The 19,670-nt window shown below is 44.2% G+C and overlaps 1 protein-coding gene across 1 annotated transcript; it reads right to left on the reverse strand.

Moving 5' to 3' along the window:
* Nucleotides 1–15,550: 15,550 nt before the first annotated feature.
* Nucleotides 15,551–19,260, reverse strand: LOC125553214 (probable LRR receptor-like serine/threonine-protein kinase At3g47570). The gene is made up of 2 exons (XM_048717010.1): nucleotides 16,322–19,260; nucleotides 15,551–16,183 (listed from the first exon to the last, which is right to left on the reverse strand). Exons 1-2 carry the CDS (start codon nucleotides 19,233–19,235, stop codon nucleotides 15,810–15,812), a joined length of 3,288 nt encoding a protein of 1,095 aa, XP_048572967.1. The 5' UTR covers nucleotides 19,236–19,260; the 3' UTR covers nucleotides 15,551–15,809.
* Between the last annotated feature and the right edge of the window lie 410 nt (nucleotides 19,261–19,670).

The following is a 19,670-nucleotide window of genomic DNA, read 5'->3' on the forward strand; positions in this document are numbered from 1 at the left end:
TTAAAATGATTTTTGTAAAAAATGATGAGCAAGATATGAAGTTGGTGTAGTTCAAATTTGACCTAGTTCCAGCTGATACGGAAGGAACCCGTTTAAATGGCCAAAAATAGATAGAAAGATTGGAAATGCATTAAAGTTGGTGATTATTCATAAAATATGGTATAATTTGAGTGGTGCCATTTTGCAAAATAATACTGGCAGTTGCTTCATAGTTTATTATGTTTTCAGCACTTCGAAACTTTTTTATAAATGACAAAAGTATCGAACCAATCAGGATCTTTCCACCGGATCGCCCCACTCTATGCAATCTGAGCCGTCCACGGTGTATGGATCCAACGTCCACCCTCTCACCCTCTCACCCACCCACACCCACCCACTTTCCCCCACACACCACTCATCATCCCCCGCATGACTTGCCCTCCTCTCTCTCCCCTGCACACCACTCGTCGTCCCCTCCTCTCTCTCTCAGATCCATATGCCGCCGCCATCCTCTCCCCTTCCCTCACCTCACCTTCTCTCTCAAGCCCCACGATGCCGACGGCAATGGTCGTGCGTGTGCACCGGCGACAGATCGGCCAGCCGTGGCGGCAGCGCTGCCACATCCCATTTTTGTTGGGTCCATCCGGGCCTCGCCTGCCGTCAAGGGGCCGCCACGAACCAAGGCGGTTCTAGGGTCTGTCAGTAGCTGCCCATGTGTACTTGCTATGGCCTCAAAGATTGTTTGTTTTATTTTCGTTCATACATGAGCACAGTTTTTTATTGCCGACAAGGGGTGAATTGATTTGATCATTAATATGTGGCTGGATGTGATTTTTTGCAGGTTGAAGGCGCTAAGGTGTTGGAGGATAGCCTGTATTTGTTGAGCGTTTTATCTGTAGAGTGCTATATTGTGATTGGTGTAATATTGTATGGTTATATTGTGACTGGTGGAATGTAATAAACTTGATTGGTATATATGTGATTTGGCTGTTATTTGAATATATTTTAAATGTGTTCTCTGATTGGTATATCGCTGAGTTACAAGTTGTGAAAAAATAAAACCTGATGTTTGGGACCTAGTGCCTACAAGAATCTGACAATGTCCACCCAGTTGACTACAATAATCTGAAAATTGAATGTAACAAAAAAAACCAAAAACCGAAATTATATAGAATGTGAAAAGGTTGCATCTCAAAAAGCAAAAAAAGTTGAATCAATGGTCCAAGCCAATGTAGCTAGCGAAAATTAACAGGAAAAATAAATATTAAAAAGGCTGAATTAATGGGCTCGGCCCATGTAAAACACCGAATTGGACCGGGCTGATTCTTATCCACATCAGCTTTCCACGTTGGATCCTATGTGGCCTGGGCAGGCTGCCAGTGACCAAAAATTTGGTCGTAGAACCAACGACCTTTTACATATCACAAAGAAGGTCGTTAATTTCCATTAACGAACGTCAGCTTTTGACCATCTATTTTTGGTCACAAAAAGGTTGCAAATGAAAAACAATGACCTTTCAGCGACCAATAGTGATGGTCGCAAGTTGACATATTTCTTGTAGTCGTCATACCAGGAAGACCTAACAGAGGCCACTAATTTGTCACCAGCTTCAAGATGATACTGCTATTTTCTGTAGCTTATAACATAAGTAACAAAAAAACAAATGCAAGTTCCTTATACTACTTCGAAGTTAAACCAACACGACTTGATCCATCAATATGAAAAAATTGAACTTGTCACCGACAAAGTAGAGACAGAGATAAGTACTTACTTCCACTAATTTTCTTCACAGAGCACTTGTGTCATTAGCTATAAGATCATAAGCTAGACAAAGTCAAGGAAATGTACCTCTGAAGTCGTGTATTAGTGAGTCTTCTTTCTCGTATCTTCTTCGTATTCAGGAGATACATTCAATTACTTATACTTGCAACACTTCTTTCCCGCGGGCATGGATGCAAATGACATAAATACTTGCATTTTCTAGAGGAAGAACAACTGGCATGATTGCATTTGGAAAGCCACAAGCTAATATCATTGCAAAAGGGATTCATATAGCTAATATATTGTCAAGTAGAAAACAGAATATGGAAAATGATCCGTTGTTACTGCACGTGATGTGTTGAATTTTTTTGGTCCCTAAAAGAATGCAAACCATTATTAGGAGTTGCCAAAAAAGTTGTTTGTAATATGATACTTAGCGAGGACTTGATTTCCTATGGGAAAGAGGAAAGGAGGCCCTGTCCTTTGGTAGGCATAGATTCAACAAAATGTGTTGCATAACTTTTCTTCCTGGTAGGCATAGTTTCTCCTGACCTTGTACTAACCCCGCCTTGTTTTTTATAGCACGCAAATTGCTTACACTAACTTTTTTATAGAAGGAGAAATCACATAATGTTACAAAAGAGCTGTCATAATAAAGCGAACATCAACAATACATCACTCCTAGATACAAATGGAATTACTCACACACAAATCAACTCCGCTTCCTCCGACTAGCTTCCAAAGACACATATTAGATATAAGATTTGAGTGGTCGCAGATTAGTGTTGGGAAATAACAAAGGCTCCAGCAGGTTAACATGACCAGAGAATAAAAACCTCATCGCTTCAGCTTTGGAATGAGGGCCGTGCACGTGATCCAGCACTCTTCCAAGACATCCGATACCAAGGGGAATATGATGGTGTTCTTCAATCAGACATCCTCAAGGTAGAGGTGCCAAACCTCCCTCGAGTAGATGCATTGGATGAGTATTGACATATCTATCTAATCTAAGTACATAAAGTATGGTCATCATAGTCCTTGCATTGGTTGCAGAGGAAACACACTAACCCCGCCTTACTATATTAGAGTCAAGGAATGAATGGTATTGTGATATCTAAGTAAATAATGTATGGCAATACGAAAAAGGTTAAATGTTGAAACCCCATCAAAACTGTAGAAGACTATGTTGGGGAACGTAGTAATTTCAAAATTTTCCTAGGCACACTCAAGATCATGGTTATGCATAGCAACGAGAGGGGAGAGTGTGATCTACGTACCATTGTAGATCAACAATGGAAGCGTTAACTTGGTTGATGTAGTCGTACGTCTCCACGGCCCGACCGATCAAGCACCGAAACCACGGCACCTCCGAGTTCTAGCACACGTTCAGCTCGATGACGATCCCCGGACTCCGATCCAGCAAAGTGTCGGGGAAGAGTTCCGTCAGCACGACGGCGTGGTGACGATCTTGATGTACTACCGTCGCAGGGCTTCGCCTAAGCACCGCTACAATATTATCGAGGACTATGGTGGAAGGGGGCACCGCACACGGCTAAGAATATGATCACGTGGATCAACTTGTGTGTCTAGAGGTTCCCCCTGCCCCCGTATATAAAGGAGCAAGGGGAGGAGGCCGGCCGGCCCTATAGGCGCGCCAAGGAGGAGTCTCCTCCTAGTAGGAGTAGGACTCCTACTAGGAGGGGGAAGGAAGTGGGGAGGGAGAGGGAAAGGGGGGCGCCGCCCCCCTCTCCTAGTCCAATTCGGACCAGGGGGGAGGAGGCGCGCGGCCCACCTTTGGCTGCCCCTCTCTCTCTCACCACTAAGGCCTATATGGCCCATTACTTCTCCCGGAGGGTTCTGGTAACCCTCCGGCTCTCTGGTTTTCTCCGAAATCACCCAGAACACTTCCGGTGTCCGAATATAGCCGTCCAATATATCAATCTTTATGTCTCGACCATTTCGAGACTCCTCGTCATGTCCTTGATCACATCTGGGACTCCGAACTAACTTCGGTACATCAAAACTCATAAACTCATAATATAACTGTCATCGAAACCTTAAGCGTGCGGACCCTACGGGTTCGAGAACAATGTAGACATGACCGAGACACGTCTCCGGTCAATAACCAATAGCGGAACCTGGATGCACATATTGGCTCCTACATATTCTACGAAGATCTTTATCGGTCAGACCGCATAACAACATACGTCGTTCCCTTTGTCATCGGTATGTTACTTGCCCGAGATTCGATCGTCGGTATCTCAATACCTAGTTCAATCTCGTTACCGGCAAGTCTCTTTACTCGTTCCGTAATACATCATCCCGCAACTAACTCATTAGTTGCAATGCTTGCAAGGCTTAAGTGATGTGCATTACCAAGAGGGCCCAGAGATACCTCTCCGACAATCGGAGTGACAAATCCTAATCTCGAAATACGCCAACCCAACATGTACCTTTGGAGACACCTGTAGAGCTCCTTTATAATCACCCAGTTACGTTGTGACGTTTGGTAGCACACAAAGTGTTCCTCCGGCAAACGGGAGTTGCATAATCTCATAGTCATAGGAACATGTATAAGTCATGAAGAAAGCAATAGCAACATACTAAACGATCGGGTGCTAAGCTAATGGAATGGGTCATGTCAATCAGATCATTCAACTAATGATGTGATCCTGTTAATCAAATGACAACTCATGTCTATGGCTAGGAAACATAACCATCTTTGATCAACAAGCTAGTCAAGTAGAGGCATACTAGTGACACTCTGTTTGTCTATGTATTCACACATGTATTATGTTTCCGGTTAATACAATTCTAGCATGAATAATAAACATTTATCATGATATAAGGAAATAAATAATAACTTTATTATTACCTCTAGGGCATATTTCCTTCAGTCTCCCACTTGCACTAGAGTCAATAATCTAGATTACACAGTAATGATTCTAACACCCATGGAGCCTTGGTGCTGATCATGTTTTGCTTGTGGAAGAGGCTTAGTCAACGGGTCTGCAACATTCAGATCCGTATGTATCTTGCAAATCTCTATGTCTCCCACCTGGACTAGATCCCGGATGGAATTGAAGCGTCTCTTGATGTGCTTGGTTCTCTTGTGAAATCTGGATTCCTTCGCCAAGGCAATTGCACCAGTATTGTCACAAAAGATTTTCATTGGACCCGGTGCACTAGGTATGACACCTAGATCGGATATGAACTCCTTCATCCAGACTCCTTCATTTGCTGCTTCCGAAGCAGCTATGTATTCCGCTTCACACGTAGATACCGCCACGACGCTTTGTTTAGAACTGCACCAACTGACAGCTCCATCGTTTAATGTAAACACGTATCCGGTTTGCGATTTAGAATCGTCCGGATCAGTGTCAAAGCTTGCATCAACGTAACCGTTTACGATGAGCTCTTTGTCACCTCCATATACGAGAAACATATCCTTAGTCCTTTTCAGGTATCTCAGGATGTCCTTGACCGCTGTCCAGTGATCCACTCCTGGATTACTTTGGTACCTCCCTGCTAGACTTATAGCAAGGCACACATCAGGTCTGGTACACAGCATTGCATACATGATAGAGCCTATGGCTGAAGCATAGGGAACATCTTTCATTTTCTCTCTATCTTCTGCAGTGGTCGGGCATTGAGTCTGACTCAACTTCACACCTTGTAACACAGGCAAGAACCCTTTTTTTGCTTGATCCATTTTGAACTTCTTCAAAATCTTGTTAAGGTATGTGCTTTGTGAAAGTCCAATTAAATGTCTTGATCTATCTCTATAGATCTTTATGCCTAATATGTAAGCAGCTTCACCGAGGTCTTTCATTGAAAAACTCTTATTCAAGTATCCCTTTATGCTATCCAAAAATTCTATATCATTTTCGATCAGTAATATGTCATCCACATATAATATCAGAAATGCTACAGAGCTCCCACTCACTTTCTTGTAAATACAGGCTTCTCCAAAAGTCTGTATAAAACCAAATGCTTTGATCACACTATCAAAGCGTTTATTCCAACTCCGAGAGGCTTGCACCAGTCCATAAATGGATCGCTGGAGCTTGCACACTTTGTTAGCTCCCTTTGGATCGACAAAACCTTCCGGTTGTATCATATACAACTCTTCTTCCAGAAATCCATTCAGGAATGCAGTTTTGACATCGATCTGCCAAATTTCATAATCATAAAATGCGGCAATTGCTAACATGATTCGGACAGACTTAAGCATCGCTACAGGTGAGAAGGTCTCATCGTAGTCAACCCCTTGAACTTGTCGAAAATTTTTGCGACAATTCTAGCTTTGTAGATAGTAACACTACTATCAGTGTCCGTCTTCCTCTTGAAGATCCATTTATTATCAATGGCTTGCCGATCATCGGGCAAGTCAACCAAAGTCCATACTTTGTTCTTATACATGGATCCCATCTCAGATTTCATGGCCTCAAGCCATTTTGCGGAATTTGGGCTCACCATCGCTTCGTCATAGTTCGTAGGTTCGTCATGGTCAAGTAGCATGACCTCCAGAACAGGATTACCGTACCACTCTGGTGTGGATCTCACTCTGGTTTACCTACGAGATTCGGTAGTAACTTGATCTGAAGTTACATGATCATCATCATTAGCTTCCTCACTAATTGGTGTAGTAGTCACAGAAACAGATTTCTGTGATGAACTACTTTCCAATAAGGGAGAATGTACAATTACCTTATCAAGTTCTACTTTCCTCCCACTCACTTTTTTCGAGAGAAACTCCTTCTCTAAAAATGATCCATTCTTAGCAACGAATGTCTTGCCTTTGGATCTGTGATAGAAGGTGTACCCAACAGTAACTTTTTGGGTATCCTATGAAGACACACTTTTCCGATTTGGGTTTGAGCTTATCAGGATGAAACTTTTTCACATAAGCATTGCAACCCCAAACTTTAAGAAACGACAACTTTGGTTTCTTGCCAAACCACAGTTCATACGGTGTCGTCTCAACAGATTTAGATGGTGCCCTTTTAACGTGAATGCAGCTGTCTCTAATGCATAACCCCAAAACGATAGCGGTAAATCAGTAAGAGACATCATAGATCGCACCATATCTAGTAAAGTACGATTACGACGTTCGGACACACCATTACACTGTGGTGTTCCGGGTGGCGTGAGTTGCGAAACTATTCCGCATTGTTTCAAATGTACACCAAACTCGTAACTCAAATATTCTCCTCCACGATCAGATCGTAGAAACTTTATTTTCTTGTTACAATGATTTTCAACTTCACTCTGAAATTCTTTGAACTTTTCAAACATTTCAGACTTATGTTTCATTAAGTAGATATACCCATATCTGCTTAAGTCATCTGTGAAGGTGAGAAAATAACGATATCCGCCACAAGCCTCAATATTCATCGGACCACATACATCTGTATGTATGATTTCCAACAAATCTGTTGCTCTCTCCATAGTACCGGAGAACGGTGTTTTAGTCATCTTGCCCATGAGGCACGGTTCGCAAGTACCAAGTGATTCATAATCAAGTGGTTCCAAAAGTCCATCAGTATGGAGTTTCTTCATGCGCTTTACACCGATATGACCTAAACGACAGTGCCACAAATAACTTGCACTATCATTATCAACTCTGCATCTTTTGGCTTCAACATTATGAATATGTGTGTTACTACTATCGAGATTCAATAAGAATAGACCACTCTTCAATGGTGCATGACCATAAAAGATATTACTCATATAAATAGAACAACCATTATTCTCTGATTTAAATGAATAACCGTCTCGCATCAAACAAGATCCAGATATAATGCTCATGCTTAACGCTGGCACCAAATAACAATTATTTAGGTCTAATATTAATCCCGAAGGTAGATGTAGAGGTAGCGTGCCGACCGCGATCACATCGACTTTGGAACCGTTTCCCACGCGCATCGTCGCCTCATCCTTAGCCAATCTTCGCTTAATTCGTAGTCCCTGTTTCGAGTTGCAAATATTAGCAACAGAACCAGTATCAAATACCCAGGTGCTACTGCGAGCATTAGTAAGGTACACATCAATAACATGTATATCACATATACCTTTGTTCACCTTGCCATCCTTCTTATCCTCCAAATACTTGGGGCAGTTCCGCTTGCAGTGACCAGTCTGCTTGCAGTAGAAGCACTCAGTTTCAGGCTTAGGTCCAGACTTGGGTTTCTTCTCTTGAGCAGCAACTTGCTTGCTGTTCTTCTTGAAGTTCCCCTTCTTCTTCCCTTTGCCCTTTTTCTTGAAACTAGTGGTCTTGTTGACCATCAACACTTGATGCTCCTTTTTGATTTCTACCTCCGCAGCTTTCAGCATTGCGAAGAGCTCGGGAATAGTCTTATTCATCCCTTGCATATTATAGTTCATCACGAAGCTCTTGTAGCTTGGTGGCAGTGATTGGAGAATTCTGTCAATGACGCAATCATCCGGAAGATTAACTCCCAATTGAATCAAGTGATTATTATACCCAGAAATTTTGAGTATATGCTCACTGACAGAACTGTTCTCCTCCATCTTGCAGCTATAGAACTTATTGGAGACTTCATATCTCTCAATCCGGGCATTTGCTTGAAAATATTAACTTCAACTCCTGGAACATCTCATATGCTCCATGACGTTCAAAACGTCGTTGAAGTCCCGATTCTAAGCCGTAAAGCATGGCACACTGAACTATCGAGTAGTCATCAGCTTTGCTCTGCCAGACGTTCATAACATCTGGTGTTGCTCCAGCAGCAGGCCTGGCACCCAGCGGTGCTTCCAGGACGTAATTCTTCTGAGCAGCAATGAGGATAATCCTCAAGTTACGGACCCAGTCCGTGTAATTGCTACCATCATCTTTCAACTTTGCTTTCTCAAGGAACGCATTAAAATTCAACGGAACAACAGCACGAGCCATCTATCTACAATCAACATAAACAAGCAAGATACTATCAGGTACTAAGTTCATGATAAATTTAAGTTCAATTAATCATATTACTTAAGAACTCCCACTTAGAAAGACATCCCTCTAATCTTCTAAGTGATCACGTGATCCAAATCAACTAAAGCATGTCCGATCATCACGTGAGATGGAGTAGTTTTCAATGGTGAACATCACTATGTTGATCATATCTACTATATGATTCACGCTCGACCTTTCGGTCTCAGTGTTCCGAGGCCATATCTGCATATGCTAGGCTCGTCAAGTTTAACCTGAGTATTCTGCGTATGCAAAACTTGCTTGCACCCGTTGTAGATGGATGTAGAGCTTATCATACCCAATCATCACGTGGTGTCTAGGCATGACGAACTTTGGCAACGGTGCATACTCAGGGAGAACACTTTTTATCTTGAAATTTAGTGAGAGATCATCTTATAATTCTACCGTTAATCAAAGCAAGATAAGATGCATAAAAGATAAACATCACATGCAATCAACGTGAGATGGAGTAGTTTTCAATGGTGAACATCACTATGTTGATCATATCTACTATATGATTCACGCTCGACCTTTCGGTCTCCGTGTTCCGAGGCCATATCTGTATATGCTTGGCTCGTCAAGTATAACCTGAGTGAATATGATATGGCCATCATCATCTTGTGCTTGTGATCTCCATCTCCGAAGCACCGTCATGATCACCATCGTCACCGGCGCCGACACCTTGATCATCATCCGTAGCATCGTTGTCGTCTCGCCAATCTTATGCTTCCACGACTATCGCTACCGCTTAGTGATAAAGTAAAGCATTACAGCGCGATTGCATTGCATACAATAAAGCGACAACCATATGGCTCCTGCCAGTTGCCGATAACTTGGTTACAAAACATGATCATCTCATACAATAAAATTTAGCATCATGTCTTGACCATATCACATCACAACATGCCCTGCAAAAACAAGTTAGACGTCCTCTACTTTGTTGTTGCATGTTTTACGTGGCTGCTACGGGCTTAAGTAAGAACCAATCTCACCTACGCATCAAAACCACAATGATAGTTTGTCAAATAGACTCCGTTTTAACCTTCGCAAGGACCGGGCGTAGCCACACTTGGTTCAACTAAAGTTGGAGAGACAGTCGCCCGCAAGCCACCTATGTGCAAAGCACGTCGGGGAACCGGTCTCGCGTAAGCGTACGCGTAATGTTGGTCCGGGTCGTCTCGTCCAACAATACCGCCGAACCAAAGTATGACATGCTGGTAGGCAGTATGACTTGTATCGTCCACAACTCACTTGTGTTCTACTCGTGCATATAACATCAACATAAATAACCTAGGCTCGGATGCCACTGTTGGGTTTCGTAGTAATTTCAAAAAATTTCCTACGCACACGCAAGATCATGTGATGCATAGCAACGAGGGGAGAGTGTTGTCTACGTACCCAACGCAGACCGACTGCGGAAGCGCTGACACGACGTAGAGGAAGTAGTCGTACGTCTTCACGATCCAACCGATCAAGCACCGAAACTACGGCACCTCCGAGTTCGAGCACACGTTCAGCTCGATGACGATCCCCGGACTCCGATCCAGCAAAGTGTCGGGGAAGAGTTCCGTCAGCACGACGGCGTGGTGACGATCTTGATGAACTACAGCAGCAGGGCTTCGCCTAAACTCCGCTACAGTATTATCGAGGATATGGGTGGCAGGGGGCACCGCACACGGCTAAGGAATAGATCACGTGGATCAACTTGTGTGTTCTAGGGTGCCTCTACCTCAGTATATAAAGGAGCCAAGGGGGGAGGGGGCGCCGGCCAGGGAAGGGCGCAGGAGGAGTCCTACTCCTTCCGGGAGTAGGACTCCCCTCCAATCCTATTCCAACTAGGATTCCCCAAGTGGGAAAGGAGGAGAAGGGTGGCGGCCACCTCTCCTAGTCCTAATAGGACTAGGGGAAGGGGGGAGGCGCGCAGCCCTTATGGGCAGCCCTTTCACCTTTCCACTAAGGCCCATGAAGGCCCATATGTCTCCCGGGGGGTTCCGGTAACCTCCCGGTACCCGGTAAAATCCCGATTTCACCCGGAACACTTCCGATGTCCAAACATAGGCTTCCAATATATCAATCTTTATGTCTCGACCATTTCGAGACTCCTCGTCATGTCCGTGATCACATCCGGGACTCCGAACAACCTTCGGTACATCAAAATGCATAAACTCATAATATAACTGTCATCGTAACCTTAAGCGTGCGGACCCTACGGGTTCGAGAACAATGTAGACATGACCGAGACACGTCTCCGGTCAATAACCAATAGCTGGACCTGGATGCCCATATTGGCTCCTACATATTCTACGAAGATCTTTATCGGTCAGACCGCATAACAACATACGTTGTTCCCTTTGTCATCGGTATGTTACTTGCCCGAGATTCGATCGTCGGTATCCAATACCTAGTTCAATCTCGTTACCGGCAAGTCTCTTTACTCGTTCCGTAATACATCATCTCACAACTAACATATTAGTTGTAATGCTTGCAAGGCTTATGTGATGTGTATTACCGAGAGGGCCCAGAGATACCTCTCCGACAATCGGAGTGACAAATCCTAATCTCGAAATACGCCAACCCAACATCTACCTTTGGAGACACCTGTAATGCTCCTTTATAATCACCCAATACGTTGTGACGTTTGGTAGCACCCAAAGTGTTCCTCCGGCAAACGGGAGTTGCATAATCTCATAGTCATAGGAACATGTATAAGTCATGAAGAAAGCAGTAGCAACATACTAAACGATCGGGTGCTAAGCTAATGGAATGGGTCATGTCAATCAGATCATTCAACTAATGATGTGACCTCGTTAATCAAAACAACTCATTGTTCATGGTTAGGAAACATAACCATCTTTGATTAACGAGCTAGTCGAGTAGAGGCATACTAGTGACACTTTGTTTGTCTATGTATTCACACATGTATTATGTTTCCGGTTAATACAATTCTAGCATGAATAATAAACATTTATCATGATTATAAGGAAATAAATAATAACTTTATTATTGCCTCTAGGGCATATTTCCTTCAGTTTGGACATCGGAAGTGTTCCGGGTGAAATCGGGATTTTACCGGGTTACCGGGAGGTTACCGGAACCCCCCGGGAGCCATATGGGCCTTCATGGGCCTTAGTGGAAAGGTGAAAGGGCTGCCCATAAGGGCTGCGCACCCTCCCCCTTCCCCTAGTCCTATTAGGACTAGGAGAGGTGGCCGGCCACCCCTCTCCCTCTTTCCCCCTTGGGAATCCTAGTTGGAATAGGATTGGGGGGGGAGTCCTACTCCCGGAAGGAGTAGGACTCCTCCTGCGCCTCTCTCCCTGGCCGGCGCCCCCTCCCCCTTGGCTCCTTTATATACTGAGGTAGAGGCACCCTAGAAGCACACAAGTTGATCCACGTGATCTATTCCTTAGCCGTGTGCGGTGCCCCCTGCCACCATATTCCTCGATAATACTGTAGCGGAGTTTAGGCGAAGCCCTGCTACTGTAGTTCATCAAGATCGTCACCACGCCGTCGTGCTGACGGAACTCTTCCCCGACACTTTGCTGGATCGGAGTCCGGGGATCGTCATCGAGCTGAACGTGTGCTCGAACTCGGAGGTGCCGTAGTTTCGGTGCTTGATCGGTTGGATCGTGAAGACGTACGACTACTTCCTCTACGTCGTGTCAGCGCTTCCGCAGTCGGTCTGCGTTGGGTACGTAGACAACACTCTCCCCCTCGTTGCTATGCATCACATGATCTTGCGTGTGCGCAGGAAATTTTTTGAAATTACTACGAAACCCTACAAGGCGCGCCAAGGAGGAGTCCTACTCCTACTAGGAGGAGGACTCCTACTAGGAGGGGGAAGGAAGTGGGGAGGGAGAGGGAAAGGGGGGCGCCGCCCCCCCTCTCCTAGTCCAATTCGGACCAGGGGGGAGGAGGCGCGCGGCCCACCTTTGGCTGCCCCTCTCTCTCTCACCACTAAGGCCTATATGGCCCATTACTTCTCCCGGAGGGTTCTGGTAACCCTCCGGCTCTCTGGTTTTCTCCGAAATCACCCAGAACACTTCCGGTGTCCGAATATAGCCGTCCAATATATCAATCTTTATGTCTCGACCATTTCGAGACTCCTCGTCATGTCCTTGATCACATCCGGGACTCCGAACAACCTTCGGTACATCAAAATGCATAAACTCATAATATAACTGTCATCGTAACCTTGAGCGTGCGGACCCTACGGGTTCGAGAACAATGTAGACATGACCGAGACACGTCTCTGGTCAATAACCAATAGCAGAACCTGGATGCTCATATTGGCTCCTACATATTCTACGAAGATCTTTATCGGTTAGACCGCATAACAACATACGTCGTTCCCTTTGTCATCGGTATGTTACTTGCCCGAGATTCGATCGTCGGTATCTCAAGACCTAGTTCAATCTCGTTACCGGCAAGTCTCTTTACTCGTTCTGTAATACATCATCCCGCAACTAACTAATTAGTTGCAATGCTTGCAAGACTTAAGTGATGTGCATTACCGAGAGGGCCCAGAGATACCTCTTCGACAATCGGAGTGACAAATCCTAATCTCGAAATACGCCAACCCAACATGTACCTTTGGAGACACCTGTAGAGCTCCTTTATAATCACCCAGTTACGTTGTGATGTTTGGTAGCACACAATGTGTTCCTCTGGCAAACGGGAGTTGCATAATCTCATAGCCATAGGAACATGTATAAGTCATGAAGAAAGCAATAGCAACATACTAAACGATCGGGTGCTAAGCTAATGGAATGGGTCATGTCAATCAGATCATTCAACTAATGATGTGATCCCGTTAATCAAATAACAACTCTTTGTCCATGGTTAGGAAACATAACCATCTTTGATTAACGAGCTAGTCAAGTAGAGGCATACTAGTGACACTCTGTTTGTCTATGTATTCACACATGTATTATGTTTCCGGTTAATACAATTCTAGCATGAATAATAAACATTTATCATGATATAAGGAAATAAATAATAACTTTATTATTGCCCCTAGGGCATATTTCCTTCAGACTATAGGATGCAACTCAATTGTATTCATCGGAGTCTGTCACAATATATACAGGTGATGTCTTGCGTGTCAGGCCAACTAACCCTACAATATCTCTAGGAGTTAACCTATACAAGGCTACAGATGATAGGAGAATCAGTCCGTAATAAATACAGATATGTCATGGTTCAACAAAAACAGTTCATTCACACCTAAAATTTTGCTTGCAAAGAAACATATGGTATCTACCTATCATGCTCATTCCCTTGATGCACCACTCTGTTAGTGATACTTCCTAGAGTGTTTGTCAAGTTCCTCCAGCAATAGTAAGTTAAGAAGAACCTTAGAACTCCTACAACTGTAGAATCAAAATGTTGATGACATCTGTAAATTGCTCTCGAAGCATGTAGGAGAGGAAAGCGGGTTATGTTCGTACCTTAGGTGGATCGACCCAAGCCTTCTTCAAGAGCTAGGTGCCGAAGCTCCTGGTGATTGGATGATTGATCCTTGCCGGCAGCCGGATCTTGTTGTTGCAGCGAACAGACCAGATTCAATTCAGCACAAAGAATGGAAGAACAAAAAGTTAGGACGGGATTCAATCCTTGTGCTGATTTTCTTACCCGTCAAGGACGTGGACGTGGACAATGTTGCCAATGTGACCGAGCACCCGCCTGTTTCCTCGCGCACTGGGGTGGCCGGCGCCGGCGTTGACGTCCTTGTGCTTCCCTGTAGGGCATGCAGTGCCTGCATCAAGAAATTGCTCATTGACGCATGGATAGGGCAAGAAACTCGCTCGCATCAGACTGTCCTGGTTGGAAGCATTATTAAAAAATCCGATCTTGGCTAATTAGACACGTATGAACAGTAGGACTCAAACGAGGGCCAAATTGGGAATCCCTAGAGCGGTCGTTTTGAACACATAATAAATAATAATGGTACATTGATGATACGCACTGCTTGGGTATCCTACAAATAAAACATAGGTAATAAATTCTTTATAGCTAATCAGATGAACATAGCAAATTGATTACCTCTGGTTTGATTCCATGTGCTCTATCCAAAATAGATCAAATATGCGGGACATCCTAGGCTATGAGTCGTGATAGTGGTCGCCATCTCGGCTTCTGGAACCCTGTGCTCTTAGTGGACATTATACCCCTCATCTGCGATGGTTCTGGCTATGGGCAACGATGATGCAGCCTCGGGGGTGGCCTCTATTAGCGAGCGATGACGACCCAAGATGAAGCAATGTTTTAAATAGCGGGCTATTGCCAAATAGCGGCGGACCTTAAAATCAGCTATAGCGGGCTATTTGTACATGGGACTATTTAGCGGCACCCTACTGAAAAGGCTATATAGAGGGCTATAGCGGAGCTATAGCCGGCTATTTAAAACATTGAGATGAAGGCTATCATCCAGATCACGAGCAACCCTCCATGCGCGGCTGTGGCAGACCGGAGCATGAGGAGTGGAAGGTGGCAGATCCCACCATGGAAGGCCAGGGGGTGTGAGGGGCAGTGGATGTGGGAGTGAGGGAGGGAAGGGAAAGGGGTGAGTGTGGCTATGGATCAATGGAGGGGACGACGTGCTTTAGGTTTTTTTCTCTGTCGCTTTTCTACTAGGAGGGGAAAACAGTCGGGAGGCGGGATCTTTTTTGCACAAAATCGGAGGAGTCGAAGGGAGATCTTAGGAGGGGTGGGGGAGGCGAACGAACGATGTACCAACCTATCATCACAACGGCAGACTTCCCCTTTAGAAGTAGAGACTATCTGGTACATGTAACACAAAGGAATTCAGCAGGACATCTTCCATATGTGGATCTGCACAAAATTTCATATATTTGCCTTCACAGTTATATATGTTTCCCTATGAGACATGATTACTAGAGTTGTCTCATGCTCTTTATTTTTAACTAACATCTAACTCTATCAAGAACACCACTCTTAATCGGATAAAGTAGAAGCATGATAAATAGCTTGACATGCCAAGTATATAGTACAACCCACTCTAAATGCGTAAAAACAAATACATCCTTGCATAGTCATAGATGAGATGGAAGAAAGCAAGGGTGATGGGTCACTATTTAGCACTATGTGGCATTGTTGTTGTCAAGTTGGTGTACTCGGCTTTGATTTTGTTTAGCGTCACAATCACATCGTGCATAGTCATCCTCTGGTTAGGCATTTCGCTGGTACACATCAAACCTAGCTCAAATACTGACGCAAGAAAGCCATTTTCCAAGCCACAAATAGAAATAGAAGAGCCTTGTAGTAGCTGGCCATCAATGACCTGGACTAGCTCTGCAGGAAATGCCCGATGAACCCATTGCCTAAGGGTTAGTTCTGCCCCGAATATAAGATCAGTGGGTCTCCTTCCAGTGAAGACTTCAAAGATCATGATTCCATAACTAAACACATCACTTTTGCGAGATGCTTTTCCAAGCGACCCATACTCTGCACAAGGAAAACATAAATAAATATTAGGCATTGCTTATTATATATTCATGTTGTTTTGAGAGAATTATTTTAATTTATCAATGTTTTAACACATACTTAGTTGATTAAGATAATAAGAGCTAGATAATTAAATACCTGGTGCCATGTACCCAACCGTTCCAGGCATGCTCGCACTTATAATGGAGTTGTCATCTAGAATCAATCTTGCAATCCCAAAGTCCGCCACATGTGCCGTCATCTCATCGTCAAACAATACATTGCTAGGCTTTAGGTCACAGTGCAAGATCAACTCATAGTGCTCATGGTGCAGATAATTCATTGCCATCCCTACATCAAGCATGATGCCTAGTCTGTCGAGAAATCCCAGACACCCTATGCTTTGGGATCTATGTAGGAGCATCTCTAAGCTGCCATTTGGCATGTACTGAAGCAATAGTGCTCTGAAGTCATGGTTCGAACATGTGTTGAGTATCTTTATCACATTGCGGTGTCGCACCATGCGAAGCGCTCGACACTCAACATCAAAACTTTGGACAGCATGAAGTAGCTGCATGTCAAGAACTTTTATCGCCACGTCCATACCATTTGTCAGTTGGCCCTTGAATACTTTTCCAAAGCTTCCAGTTCCCAAGATGTTATCTTCACTAAAATTATTGGTGGCACGACTTAGCTCATGGTAGGAGACAATATGATGGCCGACGACATCTGTTGGATCAACAGAGGCTTCGTGATCTCCCTTCTTCAGTTTCTTTACAGTCCATAGGTATACAAAAATGGCAATGACGACAAAAGCTAACACGGGTATTGGGAGTAGAAATTGTAGCAAGTGTTTATTACTTGAGCGAGATCCGTCAAGGCATGGTGGAATTCTTAGGTGTGGGGCCCCACATAGCCCAACATTCCCAATCAAAGATTGTGGGGTGAGGTTTGAGAAAACACCTCCCATGGGTATTTGTCCTTCTAGGTGATTGAATGAAAGGTTCAAGATAGTCAAGTACGTAAAATTGGCAAGGAACATGGGAATGGTGCCAGATAGGTTGTTAAATGAGAAATCTAATGTAGCTATGTTTCTTAGTTTCTTGAGTGGGCTAGGAATTTTGTCACTGAACGAGTTATGCGACAGATTTAGGTATGTTAGCATATTAAGTTGTCCAAATGTTTCGGGGATGTCTCCTGTCAGTAAGTTGGAAGACATGTCGATTTGGTATGCTTGCTTTAGGCCAGAAACATCGGCTGGAAGTGGACCGACAAAGGAATTGTGTGAAATATCTAGATGAATAAGTTTGTTCTGATGGAAAAAACTTGCGGGTATAGGTGAACTTAATTGGTTATTGGACAATTTGATGTCTTCTAGCAAACTGAGATTACCAAAGCTGCTCGGTACACTTTCTGAGAATTTGTTTGCATTCAGAAATAACCGTTGTAGACTGCCAAGCCTGCCCATTTCTGTTGGGATAGGGCCTAACATGTCATTGAAGGAGAGATCTAGGTATATAAGATTTTCCAACAAAGTGATGGATTCTGGAACTGGCTTGGTGAATGAGTTGTTAGAAAGAGATAATGCTTCAAGGCTAGTTAAGTTTGAAATTGCTACTGGAAGTCCACCTATTAACATGTTGTCATCTGATGTAAATTCAGTCAGCTGTGACGTGAGGTTTCCCATGTAGATGGGGAGGACACCTGTGAATGAATTATCGTCTATATAAAGGATTTGGAGTTGTCTGCACGGGGAAAGAGCTGACAAGAAGTCTAGATTCCCCTCTAAATTGTTATATGACAAATCAAGCTTGTACAGAGCTTCATTTTTCCCAAGTGTTCTTGGTACTTGGCCAGACAATTGATTAGCTTCCAAGGCTAGGTAAGACAGTTTGGATAAGTTGCCAAGGGAAGCTGGAACTGGACCTGTCAATTGATTAGCTCCAAGATTTAAATATGAGAGTCCCTGCATATGACTTAATTCTGGAATCTCCCCTTTGAGGTTGCCTTTGACCAGGTCTAGGTCTGTAATACTAGTGAGATTACTAAGAGCACCTGGGATCGAGCCAATAAGGTTATTTAGACCCAAGAAAAGTTTTTCAAGGTGTGACAATTTGGCCAACCATGTTGGCACAACATCTACAAAAGAATTTCCACCCAAATCAATCACTTGTAGGTGCTGGCATGATGCAAGACCAGATGGAAACTGACCGAAAAAGTTGTTATCGCCCAGTGCAATAATTCTCAACATTGGTAGGTTGAAAGTCTGATTGTCTGGAAACATTCCAGTTAGGTTATAATTTTGTGTGACTATCATGGTTTGGAGCCTAGACATGTTGTACATTGCTTGTGGCACTGGGCCGGAGAGTTGATTCTTTTGTACATTAAAGTATTCAATCATGGATAGTTGTGCAATTCCGTTTGGTATAGGACCTGTCAAGCTATTATTTCCAAAATCCATATTTGTCAGGAGAGGCGTGTTGTTAAACAAAGACGGTGGTATTTGGCCACTTAAGCCATTTCCGTAGAGATAAATTCTTCTAAGGTTGTGCATGTGTAGCAACATCTCAGGAGGGATCTCGCCTGAGAGTTGGTTGGAACCTAGAGTAAGCACCTCGAGCCTTGTCAGGTTTCCTAGGGTAGGAGGTATGACATTTGACAAGCTATTTTCTCTAAGACCGAGATATATAAGACGACGTAGCCTACCAAGTTCGGCAGGAATGGAGCCAGTAAGACTTGTATTGAGGAGGTTCAGGACAGAGAGAAAAGAGAGGTTACCCACGTGAGATGCCAAAGGCCCCTCGAGAGGCATGTCAGACAACGATAGAGCGGTGACACGTTGTCTGCGTCGGCTGCATGAAACGCCGACCCAGTGGCAAAAAGACATGCTAGTTGTCCAGTTGCCGGCAAGCACACGAAGAGGATCGGCGAGCTGTGCTTTAAAAGCCAGCAGTGCAGCGAGATCGGTTTCACTGCCATGGGCGTTCGTCGGACTGGAAGAAGAAGCCGAGACGGCTGAGAGAACTATGAGTGTGATGATAGAGATACGGACAGACATAGATGGAGCGGCCATTGAGCTGGGTGGGTGGAAGGGCTGGTTGTTTACCCGTGTGTGGAGTAAACAGCCGGAGTAGGGGTGAATTTATAGGGATTTCTGCCGAAACTCATCCTTTTTCTGGGTCACAAGCGCATCTATCATGCGATCTCAGTCATCGCTTTGCCGAGGGGCGCACGGCACGGCAAGCACAGTCGATACACAGTACGTGCGGAACTATCGAATCTTGACCCGAGTGTGAATCGCACGTCCTGGAAATATCCTCTACGTCAACTTTCCAACTAGGCAACTAGACTTGTGGATCACTGAATGCAGGAAAGATACCGGTAATGCTAGACGTACAGGTTTCTTACGGGGGATTTACAGGCTGCTTAGTGATGATTGACCGGGGATTGATTAAAGGGCGCGGGCCCACTGGCGAAATCAGGGGGGCCAATGAAAAGAGCGCACAAT

Source organism: Triticum urartu, chromosome 4, assembly GCF_003073215.2.
Source record: "Triticum urartu cultivar G1812 chromosome 4, Tu2.1, whole genome shotgun sequence".
Classification (NCBI taxonomy): Eukaryota; Viridiplantae; Streptophyta; class Magnoliopsida; order Poales; family Poaceae; genus Triticum; species Triticum urartu.

What these genes read in the sequence shown, in the direction of transcription:
- LOC125553214 (XM_048717010.1), bottom strand. Translation starts at nt 19,235, where the DNA reads ATGGCCGCTCCATCTATGTCTGTCCGTATCTCTATCATCACACTCATA. An exon ending in GGTTGGGTACATGGCACCAG is followed by an intron (nt 16,184 to 16,321) that starts GTATTTAATTAT and finishes TTCCTTGTGCAG; the next exon opens with AGTATGGGTCGCTTGGAAAA.